Source organism: Sparus aurata, chromosome 2, assembly GCF_900880675.1.
Source record: "Sparus aurata chromosome 2, fSpaAur1.1, whole genome shotgun sequence".
NCBI lineage: Eukaryota > Metazoa > Chordata > Actinopteri > Spariformes > Sparidae > Sparus > Sparus aurata.
The window spans coordinates 17,638,054-17,662,393 of NC_044188.1; the positions used below are offsets into that span (position 1 = coordinate 17,638,054).

Here is a 24,340-nt window from a genome sequence, read left to right on the forward strand (position 1 = left end):
CAGACCAACTGGGAAGTGGTGTGTGTGCTTATAACTGAAATATAAAAGAATGACTGTTTTTTAAAACACTGCTCTGTTATTGATGCAAAATGACTGACAACATAAATAATGTATTGTGCATCTAATTGTTCAATAAGTTGCTTTAAACTAAACCAACAGCATAACTAACTGTTGAATCTCAAGGTGAAAGCCTCTAGGTGGCGCTGTTTATATAAGTGTAGCTGGTGCATGGTGGTGCTGGGTGGTGTTGTGCCTGAGAGGCTCTGCTGAGGGCGACAAACCTCTACAGCTGACATTAGCGCGTAAGATGACGTCTCCACTGACGTATGACTCAACCCGGAACTGGGTGACGTCCCAGAATAACAAAGATGGCAGGAATAGGAAGCAGCAACTACTGGGAAGGTACGTGGGCAAAAATGGTGTCGATTTACAGTAAACAGTGTTTGCCACAGCGTGTAGTGCAGTATTCATAATGTCACAGCTAATTTGCCGGTGTCGTTGTCGACGCGATTTTCTCACAAGACCCGCAGTTGAAACACATACGTGTCTCTACAGCGACTAGCTAGCTAACATGAATGTTAACGTTGTTCTCTAAGCTATTAAATCTGTGCCACCTCTCTAAACGGTTTATCAAGTAGACACACTCCGAGTCCATTGTGTCAGCTCTTTCACTCATTAGTTGATAATTTATATAAGCCATTGTCCTCATTTTCCCTTCTGTTGATGTAATGTTTAACCAGTTAGCTTGCTAAGCCAACAGTACAAGTTAAGAAGGCTTGCTGTAACCTTAATATCTTGCCATTGGGTTTGGCAGCAAACTAAAAAAATAGCAGTTGTTGGTTGTTAAAAGGTTGTGTTTTTCTGTGTGAATGTGTTACAGATCTGCGGAAGCAGGCCAGACAGTTGGAGAATGAACTTGACCTGAAGTTGGTCTCCTTCAGTAAACTGTGCACCAGCTACAGCAGCTCCAGAGATGGACGTCGAGACACGTAAGATCAACTGTTCTGTAAAGTCGACGACCGCCTAAAGCGAAAGTCTGTATAGATCGTCAGTCGTGAAGGTGATGCGGCATGCAGAAGTAGCTTGATCTAAGCACACTCAGCAAGTCAAACTGCCTCTGAGTACTACTAGGAAAACAAAGGCACCTGGTTGGGAATTATAGGCTGTGTTCCCTTGATGTGGTGGTGAAAACAGTCATTTTTAGCTGACCAATTGTGGAATAATTGATTAGTCAAACAACAGGAAATGATCGTACTTTTTGATAATCCATTAATCATTCCATCATTTCTGATTCCATCCTCTCAAGGTAATCTTTGCTCTAGAAATCAATAGTTCCTTGATATTTTAAAAGCCAAATAGCTATCAGGAACATATTTTTCAGAAGAATTGATAATGAAAGAGTGTTTGTAGCAGCCCTAAGTGATAAAAGTCCTTCTTGTTTGTGTTAGAGAAGAATGCGATCAGGAATCATGAAAGTACAAATTTGAACCAAGTTGTAGTGGACAGAGGGCTCGGGTATGTGGGTGAAGGCTTGTCAGCACAGGAAAGTGTTGGCTGCAGGAAGGAAGTGACATGAACAATACATAGTATCCATACTCCAAGGCCTTTGTTCACTAACTGTAACATCGAAAGGAAGGAGGGAAGTGAAGGGGGACTTCCTTATAGACGTCTTATCATTGTAACACTGTAAGTACTCCTTTGCTCCTTTTTTAATTGAGCCACTACTTATGAGCTTTGAGGACGCCTTTAATTTTGTATTATTTTGTACCAAGATTATTTTGCAATATATAATTTTGTTTTGGACGTCACTACTGTCAAAAATGGTTTCATGCAGTTTAAACAGTTTGAAGCCAAGTGCGTAAGATTGATTTTGGCAGTGTGTCATTAAATCTGCAAAAAACGGTATTTTTGTAATATTGAGACACAAGAAACCTGTAAAAGATTTCCTTTTCCAACATTACAAAAATGACCACAAACCTTAAAGTCGTCTAATTGCACTCCATTCTTTTATTTCTCCCCGTCAAGGTCAGACACCACCCCGCTGCTCAACAACTCTACCCAGGACAGGATGTTTGACACCATGTCGGTGGAGATCGAACAGCTGCTGGCCAAAGTAAGTAAATTCTCATGGGCCAGTGGCCCGTGAAAGGCCAGCAAAAAGACTGTAATAAGAACAGCACTGGATTTATGCCAAGGCTCTTGTCTTTCATCGAGCAAAGAGCAGACTGCAAGCTCCACTTCTCCACATGGTTTGCATTGGACCCCAGAAGGCTTGAGTGTATTTGATTAAGCTCAACATTCTGTGTCATACTTCAAAGGGCAGTTCAAAGGCTGATTGAAACTGATTAAACAATTGTGAAAATAGTTGCTTTTGAAGAGATAAGATATCACTGATTTCAACTTCTTAAATGTGAATATTTTTCTGGTTTCCTTTCTCCTTTATGACACTAAACTAAATAACTTGACATTTAAGGACGTTTTCTTGGGCTTTGGATAACACTGATCGATATTCTTCATCATTTTCTGATCATTTTTTTTTTTAGACCAAACAAATATTACCAGGAAATATAAAATAAAACCCCAGCTATCTCATGATAGTAAAATTGTGCAATTCTGATCACAAAATAGCAGCTTGAGTGCCTCCCTGTAATGTGTTGCTTCATTTAGATATTCGGCCAGAAAGACATGTAGTATAATGTGTTTACTCTTGAACTGACGCATGTTGTGTTTTACATATGCAGCACATTTTATTGGGATTCTGTCCGGATCTTTAAGTCATGTGCTGATCTTCTGGTTTCCCTCATGTCCTTCCTGTTGATCTTTCCATGCATTAATTCTCCATCTCTGTCAGCTGACTGCAGTGAATGACAAGATGGCGGAGTACACCAACACCCCCGGCACAGCTTCTCTCAATGCTGCACTCATGCACACTCTCCAGAGACACAGAGACATCCTACAGGTTTGCCAGCTTATTCTTATCAATTCTATACTCTTTATATACGTAATATTACACTTTATGTTTTCTTCAAAACATCACATTGGTTAAAGTTTGTGTTTCATTTGGTTCTACGCAGGATTACACACACGAATTCCACAAAACCAAAGGCAACTTCTTGGCCATCCGTGAAAGGGAAGACCTGCTGGGGTCTGTCAGGAAAGACATTGAGTGAGTACACAGTCACATTATCTGGTTTACAGTTGCGGGAATATGGTCTTTGTAGTTTATTATTCACAATGTTAAGGGGATTCCAATGCACAGAACTATTGATAACTCATTAACTCTATTGACTGGTGAAGGTACAGTGAATTGGTGGTCAGAGCGAGCACACAGTGTCTTACTCTTTCACACACATCAGACTGTACATGGTGCTGCATACAAAACAAACAATACTGTCATATGATGCATTGCGTCGTGGCTTTGGAGGAATTAAACCTTCCGATCATTATTCACACTACCTCTGTGTTGTAGACCTTATTCCTTAGAGGGATAGTCGAACCTTGACTTCCACCTGGCACGCTCTTGAAAAATGTCGGCCATTAAAATCTCAGAAGATTCATGGGGTATTCGGCCTTGTATTGAGAAAGTGTGTCCTCTCCTCAGATTGGCTCAGTCGTGAGTGAGTGTATTGAAATGAGATGGAGGCTCCCCCAGACCATGACTCGTGCTGTTTTTTTTTTTTCCTTTTTTCTTTTTGTAATGGCTTATTGATCTTTAAGACACAGCAGACAGTGAGCACTGCGGGATTCCTATTGATCCCCCTCCATCCTGCTAATATGCAAATAGTCCCAGGATGAATCACACAGTCGCACATGCTCCATAGGCCTTACGCTCACCTTATATCAAAGTCTTTCTCATTAAGCTCCCATAAAGAAACATTCAAGTGAAACCTGTGCTGCAGAACTTTTACATGTGTGTGAGTGTCTTTTGTATTGAAGCCCTTACCAAATGAGTTCACAAAATGCTAATTGAGCATTTCACCGCTAGGTAAATAGGTAAATAGGTAAATATAATAGAGTTTTTAAATCTTGAGACTGTGGTAACTTTCCCACGTTGGTGTACCAGTAAATACTGATGTGTATTTGATATGTTTTATGTCAGACTGTTAAGCCAGAGCTGAAACCATAAGAATCCAATTTTCTCAGCACTATGAAAAGGCAGTAAAACACCTTGCCAGGTTATTTATGGACTGTTTTGGTAGAAAAAATGTTCGTTTTGAACTGTCTCAGGTCCCGGTGGTAAGAGGAAACGCATACAGTTTCAGCGAGGGAACAGATTTTGACACGACACCAGCGCACTCTATTGAATGAATGTCCATCTGTTCACTCTTGTTTTACCTCGGTTTCTGTCTCCCTCTTCGCCTTCTTTGCATCCTCTTTGTCTCCTCCATCAGCGACCTGGCAAAACCATGCTTCTCCCTGTTTTGAAAGCGGACGTGCTCCCTTTGAGCCATAATTTGACCTTTGTTTTCGGAGAAAATCCAGCCTGGTGGTAGACAGAATAGCATAATGAAAGCGATGCTTCTAGTGGACCAATCTATGCACAGGTGGTGTCATTTTTCTACCGCTATCACACTGTGCAATCAATATTTACTCCAGAATGATAAGATAAGCAAAAAGGTTCAGTAACCGTTTAAGGCACAAAGCTGATTATTAGCAAATGTACTCCGCTGAAAAGCTGTTTAGTTCACACTACAACATTTTAGTTGTTCGTGTCACTTCTGCATTAAATCAATCTGTTCAACTTGTGTTTAATCCAAAAACAACTGCTCCTAGAGACTTGATGAGAGAACATCTACATACAGAGGTATGTACAGATAGTCCTGTTAACACCACTTCTCCCCTCAACAGCTTTCTGTCTTCATGTGTTACTGAACAAAGTTATGTTAACCTATTTCAAAATGTAAATGTATTTTATATTTTAGTAATGATGCAACACAGAGCAATTACCTAATGATAATTTGTAGTCGCAGCTGCACACAAGCAATCAAATCTTAACTGTGTATCTGCTCAGTTAGTAACATCCCACGAGTTCAGCACCACATGCAACAGTTCGCTCAATCTTCTCATTAAATCACATTGCTAAGGAGTGACACTGACCCTACTAATAGGCTCCGTGCTGATGAATTCAATGCATAGAAATGAGCCGGTGTTGTTGACCCTGTGCTCGGCCTAACGATGACTAATGTGCTCAGGGGCTGCTAATGAGGGAACCGTCTGAGCTCACAGGTAGAGGAATTACAACTGCTGCTGTTATGGCGCAGTGCGATCAGACATTGAGTCATACTTTACAAGAGAGCATCTAACCTCCTTAATTGACCTTTGCTGGTGGAGCATGGGAGAGTGATATGATGCGACTTAAGAATATATCAACGCAGCAATATCCTGCACAGCTGGAAGGCTAGCTTATTTTTTTTTTTTTAAAGACTCGAGCTGTTTAACTGCCTCGACTGTGATGGACTGCGACCGTACTTGTTACCACAAATACACTCCTCTTCTGATCTGGTGGGGAAACAAAGAAAATCAGTGATTGCGGTTTTAACCAAGCTTACTCAGTAGGCTCCACGACAGGAAAAAAATGCATTGTAGAAAAACTTAAACTACAAAAATATTTTCTAGATGACTTGCAGTCTGAAACTGTAGAATTTGCCTCAAAACAACAACAGCTTCATAATAAAAGATGTGAATGACAGTTTTATAAGGAGAGAAAATGATCCGTAAAAGATTTCCAAATGTGTACGGGGGGACTTGTGAAAGTGTGTTCCAATTTCACACAAACACCAGCAACATGAACAAATGTTGTACAGTTTAACAAATGCACACATCTCTTCCAGAATGAATATTAATTATTGTTGATATTTTATACACATGTACAACAATGTACACATTGTTAAATGGTATTTTTTAATTTAGATCATTTTGAGACTAATTTATCTTTATATAAATTGTATTGCAGATTAAGCAAAATGTCAGGTTCAGTTTGCTGTAAAATTTGTCAGCTGTCCTGCCATTGATCCAGTGATGGATGTTCCTGCAGCAGCTGAGCCTTTTGTCCCTTGTGTCAGGTAGAGGGCAGTAGAGATCTTGGGCATGGAGTAATCCTCACTAGGACACTGTTCACTGTACATTTCTATGTGTATTCGCGTTATTTATATTGCACGCACACACACACAAAATAATCCATACTGATTATAAGAAATATCACACACTGTCTCGTTTTAGATAAACAGTATGACATTTTATCAAACAGTGTATCAATATCTTTCAGTGTGCTCGCAGACACTGTCAGCAAAACGTATTCTCATGCACACGCACACTAACGGCAGCACCATTCATAACAGCAGAATGGAGCAGAGCTGAGCGCAGACCGAACGCTCCCGCTGCTCATGCTTTGATTCTAAATGTCAGCAACAAAAGTGACAGCTCGCCTGTGATTTACATTGGTGCCCTTTTAAAAAGCCTTGCTGGAGTGATGAAGCTGGCTGTCAGTACAGGCAATTCTAGCCCCACGAAGGCATCAGCACTGCTGGTGGTGGGGAGCTCAGCTCGAGCTCGATGCAGCCACCGTGGAGTTGTGTTGTCAAAAATATCGACTTATCGATGCATTCAGAATGTTCCAAACGGTTTCAATACTCATTTTCTGCAGTATTGATACACAAGCACTAGCTGTGCTTTCCCGCTCCCCTGCTCTGCTGCAGTGCCCACATAGCCTTGCTTCTCCCTGTGGTATTGGTATTGTATCAAAATGAGAAATTCCAGTATTGTCACAACACTGCTGTGGACTGTGCTGTGTGTGTGCACTCAATAAAATATTTCCATTAAACGGCTTCAGATGGCGCACTGGCGATGAAGTAGGCACATTTGTTCTTAGACTGCTCACAGAGAGCTGGGTGGGGGAGAGTGTTTATGGTATAGACGCATGCATACTCTTATGTTTCTCTCCCCTGCTCTTTATCTTGTTCTCGCCCAACAGGAGGGTGGGGCTGTGTTAAATGACCAGAAACCCAGGAGAGCAGCAGCAGCAGCAGCAGCAGCAGCAGCAGGAGTTGGCTGCTCAGGGAGGCTCATAGCTTGAGCTGCATCTAGCAATAGAGAATGGATGTGATGTGTTCGCTGTGTGATGGTGTAACAGCCCAACCATTCACTTTGACTGCTTTGCTACCAGATAGAGCACACTGTTACTGCTCCCTTTATTAACATGAGATTGTATGGTACTATCAATATAGGGATGAACAATCGTAAGCCATAATGCAAAATCAATAGTTTATTTACCGTTCTCACCTGCAACACACCCAATCTGAACCGTTTTTACAGGAGAAGGCTGAGCAGCCCCTTTCGCCCTTTCACACTGCCTAGTATGGCATTTTTAGCTGTGTTAAGGCTGCATAGCTGTGATTTAATGTCCATTGCTGCCTCATATCAGTGGAGAAACCGGCTGGTTCACCCTGCTTTGGGACAAGATGACCATCTCTGTCCTTCCAAGTTGCGGGTGACCAATGAGAAGGCAGCATTTAAAAAGATGTGCTTTTATGAGGTGGTTCGTTCCACTCCCACAATCCTGTTCTCCCTTTCAACCAGCCAATAGCAGTCTGTTCTCTGATCCGCTACACGATGACCATACTGATGTTGCGCTAAGTTGCTGCTAATGCAAACTGAATATTTCCTGCTACTGCTGCTCGCTTTACATTAAAAGCTTTCCATTGGTGAACCACAAAAAGGCTTTTACTGTATGGCACACAGTGGTATTACCGTCATCTGCTGTTTGATCAAAGTTGGTCTACATAGCAGTAAAACCAGTGCTTTTTGTCAGTGGATCAGATTAAATATCACATGGAATAGTAAAAGAAGTAGTAGCCTTGGTGAGATCGTTGGAAAAAGAGCTGTAGGCCACATGTGTTTATATTTTTAGTGAATCAGCAAAGCTCCTGCACACCATTGAAGTGAGCTGTTATGTAGAATGGAAATTCACATCTTGACCATAGGTGGGCGTTTTCAGAGAGCTTTTGTAGACTAATGGCCCTCGCACTCGGTCTGTTGGGCATTTTCACAGCCATCAGTGGCTCAAGATGGCTTTTTGACCTATTCAGCATGTAGAATCAGTGACAGCTCGTCAGTGAGAGACATCACTCTGATTGGCTGTTCAGGTAACTTTATCAGTGCACGAAAAGAGACACAAAAGAAAAAGGGGAAAGCTTCTTGAGCCTGTTGCTGTAGTATCCATGATTTCATCAATTTAGCAAAGTTTCTACTTATTTTTTTTCAATTAGATGTGGCTATATTATTAAAACGGATGTATTTATAACAACAGATTGTACATCACTCGGGTGCAAAACGCACATTCTTGCTGGCTGCCGACTGTAGTCTTTCCGGTGTGTTCAATTGCAGCTTTTTTGGGGCGAGATGCGGGAGTGTAGTTCTTTGGTGTCAGTTTGATGTGTCAGCGGCTTCGGACAGACCGTTTAGTTTCTCACACTGAAAGAAACTGGCCCACCATGTATACCCTGTGGTCTTTTGTCTGTAGATGAGGTAAAGAAAAGGTGATGGAATATTTTTGACAGCCCTTTCTCTGACCAACTGTTGGAAACAGTGACAATCATCAACACTAGTCTCACTGCAGCCAGTCGTCAGGCTCGAGGCTGTCAGTCAACTGTCAGCTTGGTCGACCATGATCCCTGAAATAACACTTCAGATATGGTTGTGAGATATTTTCTTACTGACTTGGATGACATAACGTTGTCGTCGCCTGGATGCTGAGAATTGATGCACTGTCACTGTTTTTCAATGTTGTTTCACATTATTGAAATATTGTTGCATAACTTCCGTGAGTTTTCGACTTATATTCCGGTTCCCCTTTCAGGACATACAAGAGCGGCTCTGGGGTCAACAACAGAAGAACGGAGCTGTTTCTAAAGGAGCATGAGCACCTGAGAAAGTAAGTTCCCCCTCGGCTGTCTTTGCTGCATTTGCAGATTTTTTTGAAGGGATAAAGAATCTAACTTTCTAATTCACTCAGCCCAGATTTATAAGTTAGCGTGGGTATATCAATCCCAGCACATCAAAGTAGAATATAGGTGCAATTTTTCCAGAGCTGTACAGCCTTTCTTGGCAAAGCAGTGCCCTCAGCTTTCCATTGATCAGAGCTGATCTTGATGGTGCAGCAGAGCCATTTGGAATAGCACTTGTCACTGATGCCTGTTTGTTGAGCTCTGGCATCCTTTGGTACTTTATCTCTTTATGCTTTTCCTCTCCAGCAGATGGGTCGCCTCTTTTTCATGATGTTGCAGTCATTAATCCGGAGTTTGTCACGTATATAAGGATAAAGAAAAACGAAGACCGCATTTGAGTGCTTTCCTGGCTGGTGGAGACCCAAATGTTTTGTGCTTTATTTAATGCCTCAAAAATATCAGCACTGGCAGCGTCGTAGGGTGCAAACGCCTCATGATAACGAGTAAGCAAATTCTTAGAACAACTTTTCTACTCCATTGCATAACTGCAACTTAAAGCTGTGAGTAAAGTTTGGCAGACTTTTCATACTGACACAGTAGGTCAAAACCAGATCTGCCAGCAACCTCATTAGCGTCCTACTATCATTTGGCTGACTCTCAACACTGCAGAACAGCATGAGGTGGTAAAGTTTGTGAAATCTGTAAGCGAGTACCTGTGTGTGAGAGGTGTGAGAGGCATCCTGTGTGCAAAGTAAAATTGGATGTCAGCAGGTCACACACACACACACACACACACACACAACCAACACAGGAATAAACCACAGAAGAGCTTTTAATGTCGCTCAGACTCGATGATCCCATCTCCTAATTTTGATTTACAAAGCAGTCTGATTTATTGTCTCCTTGGCTGAAGGTTTGTTTCCTGTTTCAACACCTCAAAGGAATTACGGCTCAATTATTCCTCATTAAGACCTCCTTCATTCATTTCGAAACACGCTTAACCTGCTCTGACATGGCGTGCCTAATGTTTATGGAGTGAGAGCGACACAAACACAGCACAATTCAAAGATCCTTCATTAGCTCTGATGTGATTTTGCCAACGTTTCAAGCGCTGCATATGCAAGGAAATACTGATCTGGTATTATATTACTTTAAATTACATACCCTAGTTTTTTTCACCTTGCAAATTTCAACATACAAGGGAATTGTTCAGGTAATTTTTCTGGTTCAGCAGATTTCCACTTCAACATTGTGCTGAAGCTACTCTAGTTTGTTGTGCCCACTTGCACTCCCAGCAGTCATGCCCTTGTGCTAATCCAGCACAATTTATCAGGGTATCCATAATGACATTATCTTATTAAACCACAACCCATATTAGAGGGCTTCCCCAGAACACTGACAAAGACGAGAGAGGAAATTGTAGATTGGAGATGAGGATCGAGTTACGCTTGATTGATCCCATTAGAGCCATGAAACAGGAAAGCAGGCCTTAAGAGAAAAGGGCTAAAATGTGTTATTGGCCAGAGTGATGATCAGAAGTCTCACTGAGGGCAGAGTGTGGACACTCTAGATCTGAGATACACTGCACTTCTTGCTCTCTTTTCAACAGACAGTTGTATGAGTATCGAGGTATCACTCATGTGAGCTTATGTGAGCAGCTCAGGTCTAGAGAGAGTTTCATATGCTTTTTAATTTAATATTCACACCATGTTTTGGAGAGCTCTCTGTGAAGTTATCCTTTTAAAGCTCAGTTTGTGATTAAACTCTGTTTTTGCCCATGGCTTTCTACCTTAGACTAGTGAGACCTACACAAGGGATAAAATGCTCTGTCTCTGCAAGTGTTTTAAGGTACATGATAAACTGTAAGACCGGCACAAACAGCGCAGGGTATAGGGTGTGTGTGTGTGTGTGTGTGTGTGTGTGTGTGTGTGTGTGTGTGTGTGTGTGTGTGTGTGTGTGTGTGTGTGTGTGTGTGTGTGTGTGTGTGTGTGTGTGTGTGTGTGTGTGTGTGTGTGTGTGTGTGTTAGACTCTATAATGTATTGGCAAGTGATGGTTCCAGCTTTGCCAAACTGATCAGCTAAGACTAATCACTCTCCAATCAAGGAAAAAGTCCCCTCCAGTTAATTTACAAATGACTGTTGTGGGCGGAGGGCTTGCCAGCATGCATTTATTCTCAACAAAATCTAAGGAGACGGACATGCTGGGATTCATTTTTTTTAGATAGTCGCCTCTCTATAATTTTGCTGGTAGCGATAGATGTTGTGCATTGTCTGCCTACACATTACGTGGTGAGATAATAGTAGGTGGAGAGCAGCAGCATAGTAGGATGGGAGGTAGCTGGTTCAAAACACAGATCACTGATGTTGCCATGCATCCCGTTAAGTGGTTTAAACTACCATAAGTATTGTTGATATTGCTGTAGTTGTCCATGAGTTCAGTTCATCCCTTTCTATCGCCATTGTTGCGTATCTGTTTTTCCATCTCTCTCAGCCATAAAGGTCAGCATTCATGAATAAACTAGAGGGAGGGAAGGGCAGGTCCATTAAAAGTTCATGTTGGAATAGCTCTAATGGTAGTGGTCACTCTGAATAGAACTTCCTGTCAAACAGAGACACAGCATCGGTGTTGGTGAGAAGCGAAGAAGCTTTACACCTCTCATTCACGCACATCGGCTTGAATTTGATGGCGTGTGGTTTGCTGTCTGTGTTTGTTTGCCACCAACTGGAAATGCTTTTTTCAACGCTTACCATGAAGTTCAGTTCCTGCCTCTTCATCTTGGCTCTGAGTCTTACAGTTTGACTTTGTCTGAGCATACAAATGCCTGCTGTTATACCAGAGGTAGGGATGTCCCGATCCGATCTGTAGGATCGGGATCGGGGCCGATCTGGGCATTTTTCCGCTGATCGGAATCGGCAATTTTGAACATGGACCCAAGCCCGATTTTTTTTTAAATGTCAGAGCACAATTTGTGGCAGAACGCAGACGCGCACGTAACGTTACTCTGGCAAATCTGTCGATAAAGTGTCTGCAGTGTGGAAATAACTTCAATTAGAAAGTGAAAGCAGTCCAACGGCAACATGTAACATCTGCAATCAGCCGTTTCGCAGAGCTGCATTTAATACTACTCAGTTGATACTGCATATAAAAAACTAACACTCAAAGAATACAACGAGTTCCCTCAAGCAATACAGGCAAAGACACCAAAGCAAAAAACTCGCGGACACTTTCAAAAGGAAAGAGAAATATCCTCGAGACAGCGACATGGCCACAAATATTACAGAGAGCAAAATTAAATTAATCGCTCTGGATAACCAGCTCATGTTTGTGGTTGAGGATAAGGGTTTTCTTCATCACCTGGCAATATATTGTATTAACTCCACTTTTGAGTTACAACGGGCCGGTATGCGCACTAGTTTCGTGGGTCTCATACAGCAGAGCATGTAAAACAGGCAATTGAGGAGATGCTGAATGCGTGTGAAATAGACGAGCAACGCGTCCACGTTATTTTACGTGACGGCGTAAGGAATTTGTAAAAAGCAATATATGATATGGAGGTACAAAGCGTGGGCTGCGTCTCACACACTTCAATTGGCTGCACACGAGGGTCTGCTGTCACAGTGCAGCGTCACACACTCACCTGCTAACACAAGGAAGGTGGAGGCCAATGTTGCAATAGCATATGCAGAATAAGAAAGAGCCATATGAAAGTATATACTTTGTTTCAACAAAATAAAAAAACCTACTAAGGAACAGCTTGGATGCAGGTACTTTGTTTCTAAATGCAGCTGTATTATCCAGGAAAATATTAGTTAAGGCCAAGTATCGGATCGGGACTCGGTATCGGCAGATACTAAATATTGAAAGACTCGGATCGAGATTGGGGTAAAAAAAACCTGATCGGGACATCCCTAACCAGAGGTGTTAAAAGCCCTTTTTATTAATGTTTCCCAATCAGCTTAGTCTAATAAGCCTTAGGGCCCCAATTGTTTGTGGGTTCTTGGACCCTGTTATACTTACTTGAGAGTCTAGTTTCCAGTGACTTATCTATGCAGCTCTAAGCTTTAAAAGCTTTAAGGTGTCTACAAATTGGACCCACCTCTGGAAACATTTCTTCTTAGCCTAGTCAAGTTACTCCTCACATTGGACAAGGGCCCTCTCCATCTAGCATGTTTAGAATACCCCTTAATTGCAATCATGAAGAATGCCATCATCCAGATTATATTCAAAGAACAAAAGAGACTACTACAAGGACCCGCAAATCAGAACTTTTTCATTTCAGTAGATAAAACCAGAACAGTTCATTGCCCTTTCAAATGACTGAAAAGCTCAAACGGCCAGTAACAGAAGATATTTGTGGGACAAATAATTTGGGCTTTTACTTTCAGAACCCTGATGGCCAATATAACTCTACCCACTTCTCCAATCTGTCTCCCTTTCTGCAAGTGTATTGTTAAATGTGGTGCATAGTAGAGCGATGCTAACGACGAAGTACTCATATGTTTTTGGTAGCAGTTTTTTCCCAAGCATTTCAAACAAATTACTTTCCTGCCACAGTCCCCACATGTTAGGCTTCTTTACTCTCCCTTTATTATTTCTCCATCTCTCCTTGTCCCCAAGTTTGAGACCCCTGCTTTTAGTCTGCTTTGGCCTGTTGCCCACTTTAAGAAGTTCCATCTGAGCTGCCAGTTCCCTGATATGCTAATGTAATCAGCAGAGGATACCTCTGAGGATTCTGGGTAAAGTGCTGCCCTGCGCTCTCCCCCTCACTTGAGGGAACCACAAAGTTTGGTTCAGATTCCGTTCAGAGGTTCAGTCAGAGGTTTACGCAACAATATCAAAGTGTCTGAGGCATTTTGGGTCAATTCATCCGTGTGCTTTGCTCCTAGTTGGTTATCAAGATGACTGCTCGAAAATGGACCTGAGCACGTGAGCGACACAGCTTTTGTCAGGTGCATCAACTATTTTCACTGACTAGCTTATATTTATCGGTCCATTATGGTCTATCACAAGTGCATTTTCGCAAGACATTATCGGCATTAAGATTGTGTGCCACTTTGTTGGGAAAGAAGACATTTTTTCTTGTTGATTCCAGTGGATTTGAAGTGTTTTGCTGCTTAGTGGTATGTGGTCATTGTACTTTTGGTGCTTTTTGTTTTATTTGTGGGCTTCTCATTTCAAGAATGTTCATCTTGGAGCAACAAAATGCTCTACATTGCCACAGGCTTTTCTGTGCTGGCCGGGCCCCACCAGCTGATCCGAAATAAAAGAAAAAATGGAGGAGTCATTTGGTAGCTCCTACAGATTCCAAGCTTTTAGCAAAGTCCTAGTTTATGCTTCTAGCCTTCTTTCTCTTAATTTGTTTTATAGAAATAAGTTGGCATCAGCTGTTGATGAATGGCAGTATAACTATCAATATCATTTCTGTGAATCTCACAATATGTTCAACTCTGAGCTTTGATTTGTGACCCTTTTTCCTCTTTGCTGATGCAGTTTGCTTTCTGCAACTGTTGCCAAGATTTACTAAGACTGTTTTCTTGGCAAAGTAATTAATGGTTCAGTTTACCTGGCGGATTCTTAAAGTCGCCTGACAGAGCATTACTTTAAAGATTTTTTCAGAATACCACTTGAGATAATTGATGACTCGACAGAAAAGAAATTAGTTACCATTTTAATCTTAATCTGTAGTCATGATGCCAATTTACCACTGCTTGGTAGTGTAGCAGTTCTGATGCAAACAAAAAAGGGACACTTTCATGTGAGCTTTAAGTAGTCGGTCTGTTCCGATGTGTGAATGGCAAGAAAGAGCACTGAAGCTTGTGGGGAGGATGGGTTGATCCATCAAACTGGGAAAGGCAATTAGCTTGGAGCTAATGAGTGATTTTAATGACTGCAGCAAAACACCACTGACTGGGGGAAATGGAAGGATCCTCCTCAAACCACATATACACGAATGTGATGGCACAATCAACCTCAAAGCCACAGCAGCAGCTTGATGATGGAGGGAACAAAGCATAAATCTCTTGCGCCGCCTCATTCCTGCATGTATAAACTCCATGAATCACGACTCACCTCAGCTCACAGCCACTCTCTGTTTTGCTGTTCAGCTCAGGATTTATCAGATGGACGCTGTGGGACGACAGACAGTTAAAGGTTCAGTTTTTTGTGTCAGTCCTTTGTCTGTCCATCATCTTTTTCCTTCCATCATTTAAGACCAGTGTCACGTGGCTGTCTGGCCTTCCCCTCACCAAATTCTGCCTAAGTTAACAATCAAATAAGCATCATGAGTTGTAAGATTTTCAAAATGAATGTCATTTGTTTAAAAACTAAAAATAAAGAGCATTGCTTGCCAGTAAGCCTGCACAGTCCTACTCCCGCTGTGCTCACCCCTGCTTGCAGTATTTGGCATTTGTACAGAACTTGGCTGCCAGCCTTCATTCTGAGTTTTGAGCCAGCTAGCATCCCGTTTCACCAAATGATTTGATTCCAGTAAGTGATTGTGTTTCAGTGTGACCAAACAACATAAAAGATAATACACCAAACCACAGCCAATAGCAGTTTGGTGCTTGTGTACAGAGCTATGATCCAAGAACAGAGGGTGGTCCAGCACCAACCGTGACTGTGCGTTGTCCCTTTCAGTGTCCAGTCCGTCTACTCTCCTCTGAAGTTATAGGTAGTGCTCCTTTCCACTGACATTTGCAAGCATTCCTCATCCATGGCAGTCCCTTCTACCTCTCCCGTAACCTCACTAGAGACCATGTTAAATGTAGACAAATGAAAATGGGTCGAGAAAAGGTAAAGATCACGGTTACAGCCATTAAAATCAGCCATGTTGACTGGCTGACGTCAGTCCTGTTTAGCTTACCAGCAAAGAGAAGGACCGTAACATTATAGGTCATTAGCTGTAACTGTTTCAAAGGGATTACATCAATATGTAACCCAGAAAATGGACTGTCCTCTGAGAGATCAGCTGGTCAATACTTGACCACATAAGTGACTGGGACAAGGTCCCACAATCAAATTTGGTTCTGTGGTATTACACTTTTTTTTAAGTAGTTCTGACTCTCATACTTGAACTGCCTGAAACAAAGTTTGTTTACTATTTGAACTTTTAAGTGCTCCTTCTATAATAATTCACTTGGTTTTCTTCTACTTCAAATTTACAATTCTTGATGAACTGGATCTTTGAGACTCCTCTGAGGGCTGCCCAGCATCTGTTAGAGGATTAAAAAACTGTAAGCTCAGCACACGTACTTGCCAACAATGCACGTGCACATGCTGCGCCTGATGGTATGTTTTCTCCTCAAAAGAAAAAACTGCAGTGCAGAGAGAGGTCAGCATAGTTCCAGTCCCAACCATGTTTCTCTGAAGATTAGATGACAAAGTTAAGGTATAAAGATAAGATTTAGCTAAAGGTTTGGTGTGACTAAAGTTTGACTTATTAAAGTCCCTTCTCTTCCCTTGACTTTGTTTGGATACAAAACGCTAAGAGCCAAACACAAACCACATATTGAGCATGACCATAAGGATGTGGAGTTGAATGGATGCTGAGCTATGAAATCCAATCCCTGCAGTTTTGATTGTTTGGTTTCATTTAGTTCTCTGGAACATTATCCAAAATTGATTCCAATTAGGGGATAAACTGCTGAGAGCCTTGTTGTTTATGAGCAACCCGAGACACAAAACTGGTGTTACAACGTCAGATGGTTGTGTGCCTTCCAGTATTCTCCGTAGGACAAAAGCCAGCAATTGACACTCCCTTTTTAATGTAGTTACGCAGAAGATTAAGCTTTAGGATCTCTGAGGTGGAATCCTCTGGGTCTACTTAATACAGAGTCCTCAGTGTCGTGGGAATCATCCAGGAGGAGATGCGCTGAACAAATGACCCAACAGTCGTGAAATATTACGTTTGAGCATTTTGTTTGACCAGTAGTTGATATCTAACATTGACCCACATGACACAGATACGATTTTTCTGTTTGTCACTTTGCAAAAACAAAGGACATGAAACACTGATGATAGCGGGAAGACTCTGATGATGATGGGCTGTTTTCTGCTAGACTGTTTGGTCAGTCACTATGTGGGAGTTGATTAGATTAATATGGAGAGAAGAAAAGGAAAGCCAGTTCCATGAAATCTAATTCGGTTTAAGTGTCACCAAGTGACGTGTGATCAGAATCAGTAGTGATCATAGCCAATCAAACAGATTTCTTTTTTACCATTCAGTGTTTTTGATACACTTCCCCATGTCACTAACTAACCTCTCTTTCTCTTTTTCATCCCTCCCCCATCTCCCACTCCTTGTTTATAGTTCGGACCGATTGATGAATGACACAATAAGGTAAGACCTGCTTTGTATCTTGCATATAATGGAAAGACATGTATTTGCATAAGTGACAGCCCCCACCCCCCCCTCTAAACTGTCAAGTCTACCTGCTGAACCTGCCGCAGCAGCCTCAGGATGTGTGCAGCAGTGTGATAACAAGAGCTGCCAAACAGAGCAGCAACAAATTAAAAATCTTTTATTGTTGCAGTCAGGATGAAACATCAAAGAATAGTCGATGAAATTATTTAAAATTCATCCAGAATCTAAAAGAATTTCCTGTTGAATGCCTCCACACACTTCTACAATACAACATTTGAATGCAGACTCACATTGGCTGTACAGGGAACAAATTCAGACATATTTTCCAGAATAAGTTGTGAGGAGTTATAGGGGACTTTTTATGAATTAACTTTTCAACGCCTTTGCTCATTGTATGTACCGATGATTCAGCTGACAGAGTTCGTGCACATCAAGGCCTTAAAAGTGCTGGTCACATAATAATGTCTGCAGCCTGGGATGCCCAAAATAAATCCGCCCACTTCACTGATTTATAGGTATCCTCCACCTCTCACTACTCCCTTTCTCTCCCTTCAGCCCTGAGCAAATGACAAATATGATGCTTAGCATTTCTCCTCCCTCCCTCCAGTCTGTCATTCTCTCATCTCTCTCCATCGGCCCTGTCCCACTCTTTGTCTTTTCCATTTCCAGTCCTTGCATCTCGTAAACTGCTTACCTGGGGACTGGCTTGCACAGCGGCCTGATTGGTGGAATTAGTCTTTGAAAGCCTTGCCGCAACTGTGCGCCCGAGATATTGTTCAAGCTTTGGAACTGTGAGGGCTGTAATTTTTCACAGATTTTGTCTCTGAAATGATGGATGATGCTTTGTGACATCCCACCCAAGCTTGGCTTTATAACTTTACAGATTACTCCACTTCTTGTGACCGCTTCCCCCAGGTCACTATTAAGCAGTGATCACGGACTGATCACATACATTTTGGCTGCGCTTATGAAGGGGAATCTTTATCCTCCAGCTCTGATTCTCATGAGCTGGTTATCATTGAGATAAAGGCTTGTCGAGGTTGCTGGAGTCAGCAAAGTGTTTCTTCCTGACTGAGGAGAACATGATCCCCAAAACACTGCTACAGGCCAAGACTGCGGACTGATGCCGTGACCTCACCCGCACACCCCACCCTCCACGTACACTCGTAGTTACACAATGCAAATTCTGTCTTTATCTGCATTCAGGTGCACACAAACACAATCCCTTTACTCTTTTTCGCTGATGAGCAGCAACCCTAAACAACCATGGAGGATTTCATTTATCTTGTTTTGACCTGCCTCCTTTGGGGCTCCGTCGCTCTGGGGTGGGTGGAGTTGGTCCCCTGTGGCTGGTTCTTAATGCTGCTGCATCTGCTGTTCAAAAGCTCCATGCAGTGAAGAAAAAGCTACTGTACCGTTTAAGCACATTAACACCAAACTTAAGTCATTATTTTTACTTTGTTCAGTGGATTTCCTTCCCTCAGATGCTGCTACTGTGAAGGGCTCAGAAGGGGGCTCAGTAACTGCTATTGATTATCGTGTGTAACAGAAGGCAAACAGAGCCTGAAACTTTCCCTGCCAACTGCCGGCTGCACTTTCTTGCACTAAAAGTTGCTGAGGCCCAAGTTTGAGAGCAAGGGAGGCACAATATCATAGCAACTCTATACCTTCCTTCTACAAGATGAGGAGACTCACATACAATACTGTATGACACCTGTAAAGCTCAAGGAGATTCATAATGGGATGACTTGCGCATCACCCTAGAAAAGTTCAACAATGTAATAAAATTAGCCGGCAGCTATTTAGATAAATGATCAATCAATTTTCAAACAAAAATGTCTGCTGGTTCCAGCTTCTTAAATTTAAGGATTTGCTGCTTTTCTTTGACTTCATGACAGTAAGAGAGTCTTTGGATTTTGGAATGTTACTGTCATGAAGTGATCTGAGTGGATTGATTAATTCACAATAAAAATAGCAATTAGTTTTGGCCCTAGTTTACAGTCGACTACAGTCCCATATTGTTAAATTTGATGGACAGTTGTGGACTTGCTCGAGTGAGATGCAACTATTAACAGTAATTAAGTTGGTTTTAAATCAGACACCAGCAGGTACCAGCAGATATGTTTTCCTGCACACTCCATCGCAAAACTGATTGTCTTAATTGTCGCTCCACCTCTTATCCTTTTAAAATGGACGCTCGTTCCCCCAGTAGAATTGAATTTCTAATCATCTGGAAAGCCCCTCGCACTCAGACGCACTTTACAGTACTAATGACTGCGCCCACTTGCAGTGTATATATTGTCACCTCGCAACTCATTTCTCTCTTTGTCTCTACAGTATTGCCATGGCGACCAAGGAGAACATGACCTCCCAGAGGGGCATGCTGAAATCCATACAAAGCAGGGTCAACACGCTGGCCAGTATCCTTTATATGGGAGCTGAAGGGTTCCTGCTGCTCCCTCAGAAATCAATGCTCACATGTTGCTTTTTTATGAAGGAGTGGCTCCTTGTGAAGATTCATGAGGATGAACCATATATACCTTTGTCTAACGCCACAATGAGTCTTAATATAGAGAAGGTGTTAATATAAGGCTGCAGCAGCTCGAGGTGGATAAGACCTCATCACACCTGTCCACATTGTCAGTTTATGTTGGCACTCTCTTCATCTTTTTTTACATTACGGCCTCCAAATCAGGAATTTTAATATTTGTGATCCTCCTTAACTTTTGACTTTCCTAGACCGTTTCCCGACCATCAACAATCTCATCCAACGGATCAACCTGCGAAAGAGACGGGACTCTCTCATCCTCGGCACAGTGATTGGCGTCTGCACCATTCTCCTCCTGCTCTACGCTTTTCACTGAACACATCGGCCTGGTTGAAATCTGTAAAGGAGCAGGACTGATCTGCTCTTTTATAGCAAGGGGGAACCCCAGGAGACTGAGCTCAGTGATTGGAGGAGCCTGGAGGCTCTCGAGACGAAGGACATTCAGTTGGTCGGGGAACAATTTCAGCCAACTTGAACTACTGAACTTGTATTTAGCAGCGGGTCAGATGGAGGGCTGGTGGTGGGGCAGTCTTTTGCCAGCGACGGAGAGGGAAACCGGAAGTACAAATAAAAGAAGATTTTAAACAATTATATTGATAACTCACCTGGACAGAGACTGAAGAAAGTGTGAAGAGACTGAAGAAAGTGTGATGCATCATTTTTTTCACAGTTGGAAGAATTTTTTGTGGAATGGTCCTTTTTAATTAATGGCTTGAGACGGATTGTTCATTGTGGGCTGTAAAATGTGAATTAATAAATTATTCATATCAGTATGTGCAAAAATGCGTATGACACTATTAGCTAATTAACATTTTAAACTGTTTTTTATATTTCAAAATATATGACTTGAACTCTGTTCAAAAGACTATTGAGCTTTCTCATTTCCATCAGTGAGTTGACAGGAAATGAGAGAGAGACATGAAAAAAGAAGACCTGGTGGTTGTTACGGTTTATTGCCTCAACCTCCTCAGCACCATGCTTTCACAGAATTTGCATTTTGAAATGAGTCAGTGTGCAGTGTGACCAATCTATAGAAAATTAACTGGCAACTTTCTTTTAATAAGTATTTTCGTTATCTTGTCATGGCTTTATTGTCAGGAAACAGGATGAGGGAGGGGTGACACGTGGAAAATGGCCACATGTCAGGCTCATACCCTGGGCTGCAGCAGCGGGTCGTATGCTCTACCAACTGAGCTACTGGGGAGCCCATGGCAACTATTTTCAGTTTATTAATGGTGAAAGTTATTTCTGCACAAATATTGGCAGCGTCTCAACATTCTTGACATCTTGAGCAAAGATTAATCAACAGAAATAATCAGTAGATGGATTGATAGCAAAAGTAATCACAGTCCAGTTTCCAGTAACTTTCTCTGTAATCTTTGTCAGACAAGTGAAATGCACAATGCATGAAAAGGACCAACGATTGTAAGTAAGTACCATTGAGCATCTTGTGACAATACAGTGTTCTGCAGGGAAATCTTGGGTCCTGATATTCATGTAGATGTTGTGGTTTCTGGGCTCTCTTCATGATGTCACTCGACGATTAATTTGACATAGAGGCTCAAGGTGTGGAGCTGGCCTCCGAATTTGCCAGTCATTGCATGCCATTTGCCCGATCCCAATGAGTGTCTGTAGGATATGCTGAAACAAGTCCAATCTATGGATGCCCCACCTCACAACCTGGGATCTGCCGCCAATGCCCTGGTACACCACGTGACGCCCCCAGAAGGCTTGTCCATGCCTCACCCAGTCAGGGCCAAGTCCAATCCGCGGTGGGGCATCCATGCATCCTACTATTCTGGCACGTCCATACCACTGTCATCAGTCAGTGCCTTTGCCATGACAGGGTGGACTTGGTCTGCCACAGAATTCAAGCGGCATCCACATTAAGGCCAGGACCAAAGGTTTACCAGCAGAGCAGAGCATTGTAACAAGATCATCAATGTTGTGGTTGATTGGTGTATGAAATCGGCAACCAAATGTGTGAATGTTTAGATCTCAAAAGTAGCGTTAAAATCTTCTGATTCTTTGGTCACTTATACAAGAGGCTCCAACTGTTTTGCTAGCTGGCAGACTGTTGATGGGATCCCTTAATGGCAGTCATGACACGGTACTCAGGTTCGAAAAGTGTTTGTGGCAAGATAACCACATGCTCACGTTTAAGATGAAGCCTTAAACCTAATCTGAGCATAAGCATAGAGTTGACACAAGATAAAACTTAAGATCAAACCTAAAGAAATGGACCATGAGTTAATGTGCCGGTTTGCAGGAATGTACATTGCCTAGATTTATTTTGACAAGGGGGGTTGGAAATAAGGATTTGAGATGAAAGGGGTGAAATCAAAAGCAGTGCTCTACTTCTGCGTCTCTATGGAAGAGGAATGGAAACACTGCTTTGATAATGGGCTATTGAAGGAGTTAACCATTCTGCACCTTTCTCAGTATAGTGTACCAGGCAGAGCCCATCAACCGCTGTTTCATCTCCGTCCACCTGGAACACAAAGCGACACGTGCATTTGAAGGTGGGAACTAAAGCGTTCATGTGAGACGGGAATGATTGCAGACTGGGTTTTGACCCGTTAGATTAAAGTCTTACTTTGTTGGCGGGGGTGTGGGACTGTGAAAAGCAAGGCGGCCGTGTGAGAAACATCAATGCGTTTTTGTCTCACCGCGTCAGGCTGTTGCTCGACTGGAATCCAAATATAATAAGTGCACTTCAAGGGACTGAAGGGGATAAATTTGGTTTCTTGTCCTCATTCCCTCTGTCTGATGCCTTCCTCACAAAAACCTAGCAGGCTGCAGTCTCTGTAAACTGTCTGTTAACTTATCTGGAAGTTTTTTTTCTTTTTTTTGTAAGGAATCGCCTGTTCTCTGTCCTGTCTTGAAACGTCTCACTTGCTTTAGGAGGGAAACCCTGGGCCGAAGTCTAAATTTGGTCCAGGACATGAGTACACGCTGTCCGCTAGGCTGCAGAGGTGCTGATGCGTCGAACTCCTGAATATTTCAGCCACTCAAACTGAGCGCCACCCAGGCAGAACTAAGCACCAGATCCTCTCACTTAGAGGGGTTGCGCCGCTCTGACTCCTGACAAGCACAGAGTCTGTTTATTCACAGCAGCTGAAGAATAGCTGTAAGAATAAAACGCCTGGTCCTCTGTTTCTGTGAAGAAATCAGATGGCTATATAAAGCAGATTTTGGTAATGCTGCTTTGTGATGCTTCAGTCACCTGATGGCCTCCTATCACTTTGTTTTCTTGAGGTGATTATTGATGAGTTAAAAGGCTTTCTTTTTTTTTTTTTTAAAGCTTTTTTTAGCAAACCAGCCAGCATTGTTTTGAAAATTGAAAGCCAGAAAAAGTGCTGCCAAGTAGAAAAGATGCTGCTATCTTTCAGGCTCATGGTGTTGCATCAGACCACTACTCTACTGTGTGTGTGTGTGTGTGTGTGCGTGTGTGTGTGTTGGTGGTTTAAAAGTGCAAAATCTGTCATGAATTCTTCATTTTGCAACCTGTTTTTTCCCCACAAGGCCATCTGCAACCCATAGTAGTGGCGGCCATGATGAATGGTGTTTTGTGTCTCAGGACCTGCTGGAACGCAGATGGTTCAGATGTAATAAAAGCAACAGCTGTACATTATAGTGTAATCCAATACAACAGCACTGCAGACTGCAGCCTTAACGGAAAGTAAAATCAATCTGTGATTCATTTGTTATGCTTAAATAGCACACTTGCAAATGTGGAGACATTTTACAGATGTAGCTCTCATGCTGAGGTAAGTGAAAGACACGCTTACTTACATAATTTTGATCTTTTTTTTTTTTTTTTTTTTTTTTTTTACCTGCTAACATATTGCATCATTGAGGACATTCTCCATGTGTTTTTTTTTCTTCACAAAAGCCTCTTCAGAAGTACACTATTGCTATTCACACGGTGGCCATTTTCTTCCAACGTCATGCTCAGGGTAGGCGAGCGAATGTTGGGTGATGTAATGCTGCTGCCCAGAGGAAACGAAAATTGGAAAAGAGATCTCAGTAGTGTCTCATTCATTTCTCCTAGACAACTATGAGATCTATGTGAGACTAAAGTGAGGCTGTGGCTGATTTCTCCTGTTTCTCAATTGTTTCTCCTGAGAAACAGGTGCAGAAAATTTCAACTTGGGCTCCCTGTAAGTTTCAAAGGAGATCTCATCAAGCTCTCAATGAAGTTTCAGAATGTCTCCCCAGTGCTGGAAAGGAGCAAGGTTTAAGTGGTAAAGTCTCAAGTCTCACCTATTGCTCCTAAGGAATTTTAGGAGAAACAAATGAGAAATGTTTGAGACCAAAAAAGACTAACTTACAACGAGACTGAAATGAGAACTCTCATTGAGCTCCTATACGGCTCCATAGCCATAAAGGAGCAAGCTCTGAGCAGTAAAATGTTCCTCTGGGTGTGTACCACGTCACAAGTCGTATAAATGTAGGTAATCTGACAAATTGTTGTCATTTCACAG

General features: G+C 42.2%; 1 protein-coding gene across 1 annotated transcript; it reads left to right on the plus strand.

Annotated features, from left to right (window-relative positions):
• Positions 1–282: 282 nt before the first annotated feature.
• On the plus strand, positions 283–20,636 carry gosr1 (golgi SNAP receptor complex member 1). The gene is made up of 9 exons (XM_030394961.1): positions 283–402; positions 881–989; positions 2,026–2,113; positions 2,852–2,959; positions 3,075–3,166; positions 8,855–8,929; positions 17,252–17,281; positions 19,643–19,725; positions 20,045–20,636. Exons 1-9 carry the CDS (start codon positions 369–371, stop codon positions 20,167–20,169), a joined length of 744 nt encoding a protein of 247 aa, XP_030250821.1. The 5' UTR covers positions 283–368; the 3' UTR covers positions 20,170–20,636.
• Positions 20,637–24,340: the final 3,704 nt, after the last annotated feature.

Excerpts from the sequence above, each read along its gene's own strand:
- gosr1 (XM_030394961.1), top strand. The coding sequence starts at position 369 with ATGGCAGGAATAGGAAGCAGCAACTACTGGGAAG. Across the intron at positions 3,167-8,854 it reads TCTGTCAGGAAAGACATTGA|GACATACAAGAGCGGCTCTG; the intron begins GTGAGTACACAG and ends TTCCCCTTTCAG. Across the intron at positions 17,282-19,642 it reads TTGATGAATGACACAATAAG|TATTGCCATGGCGACCAAGG; the intron begins GTAAGACCTGCT and ends TTGTCTCTACAG.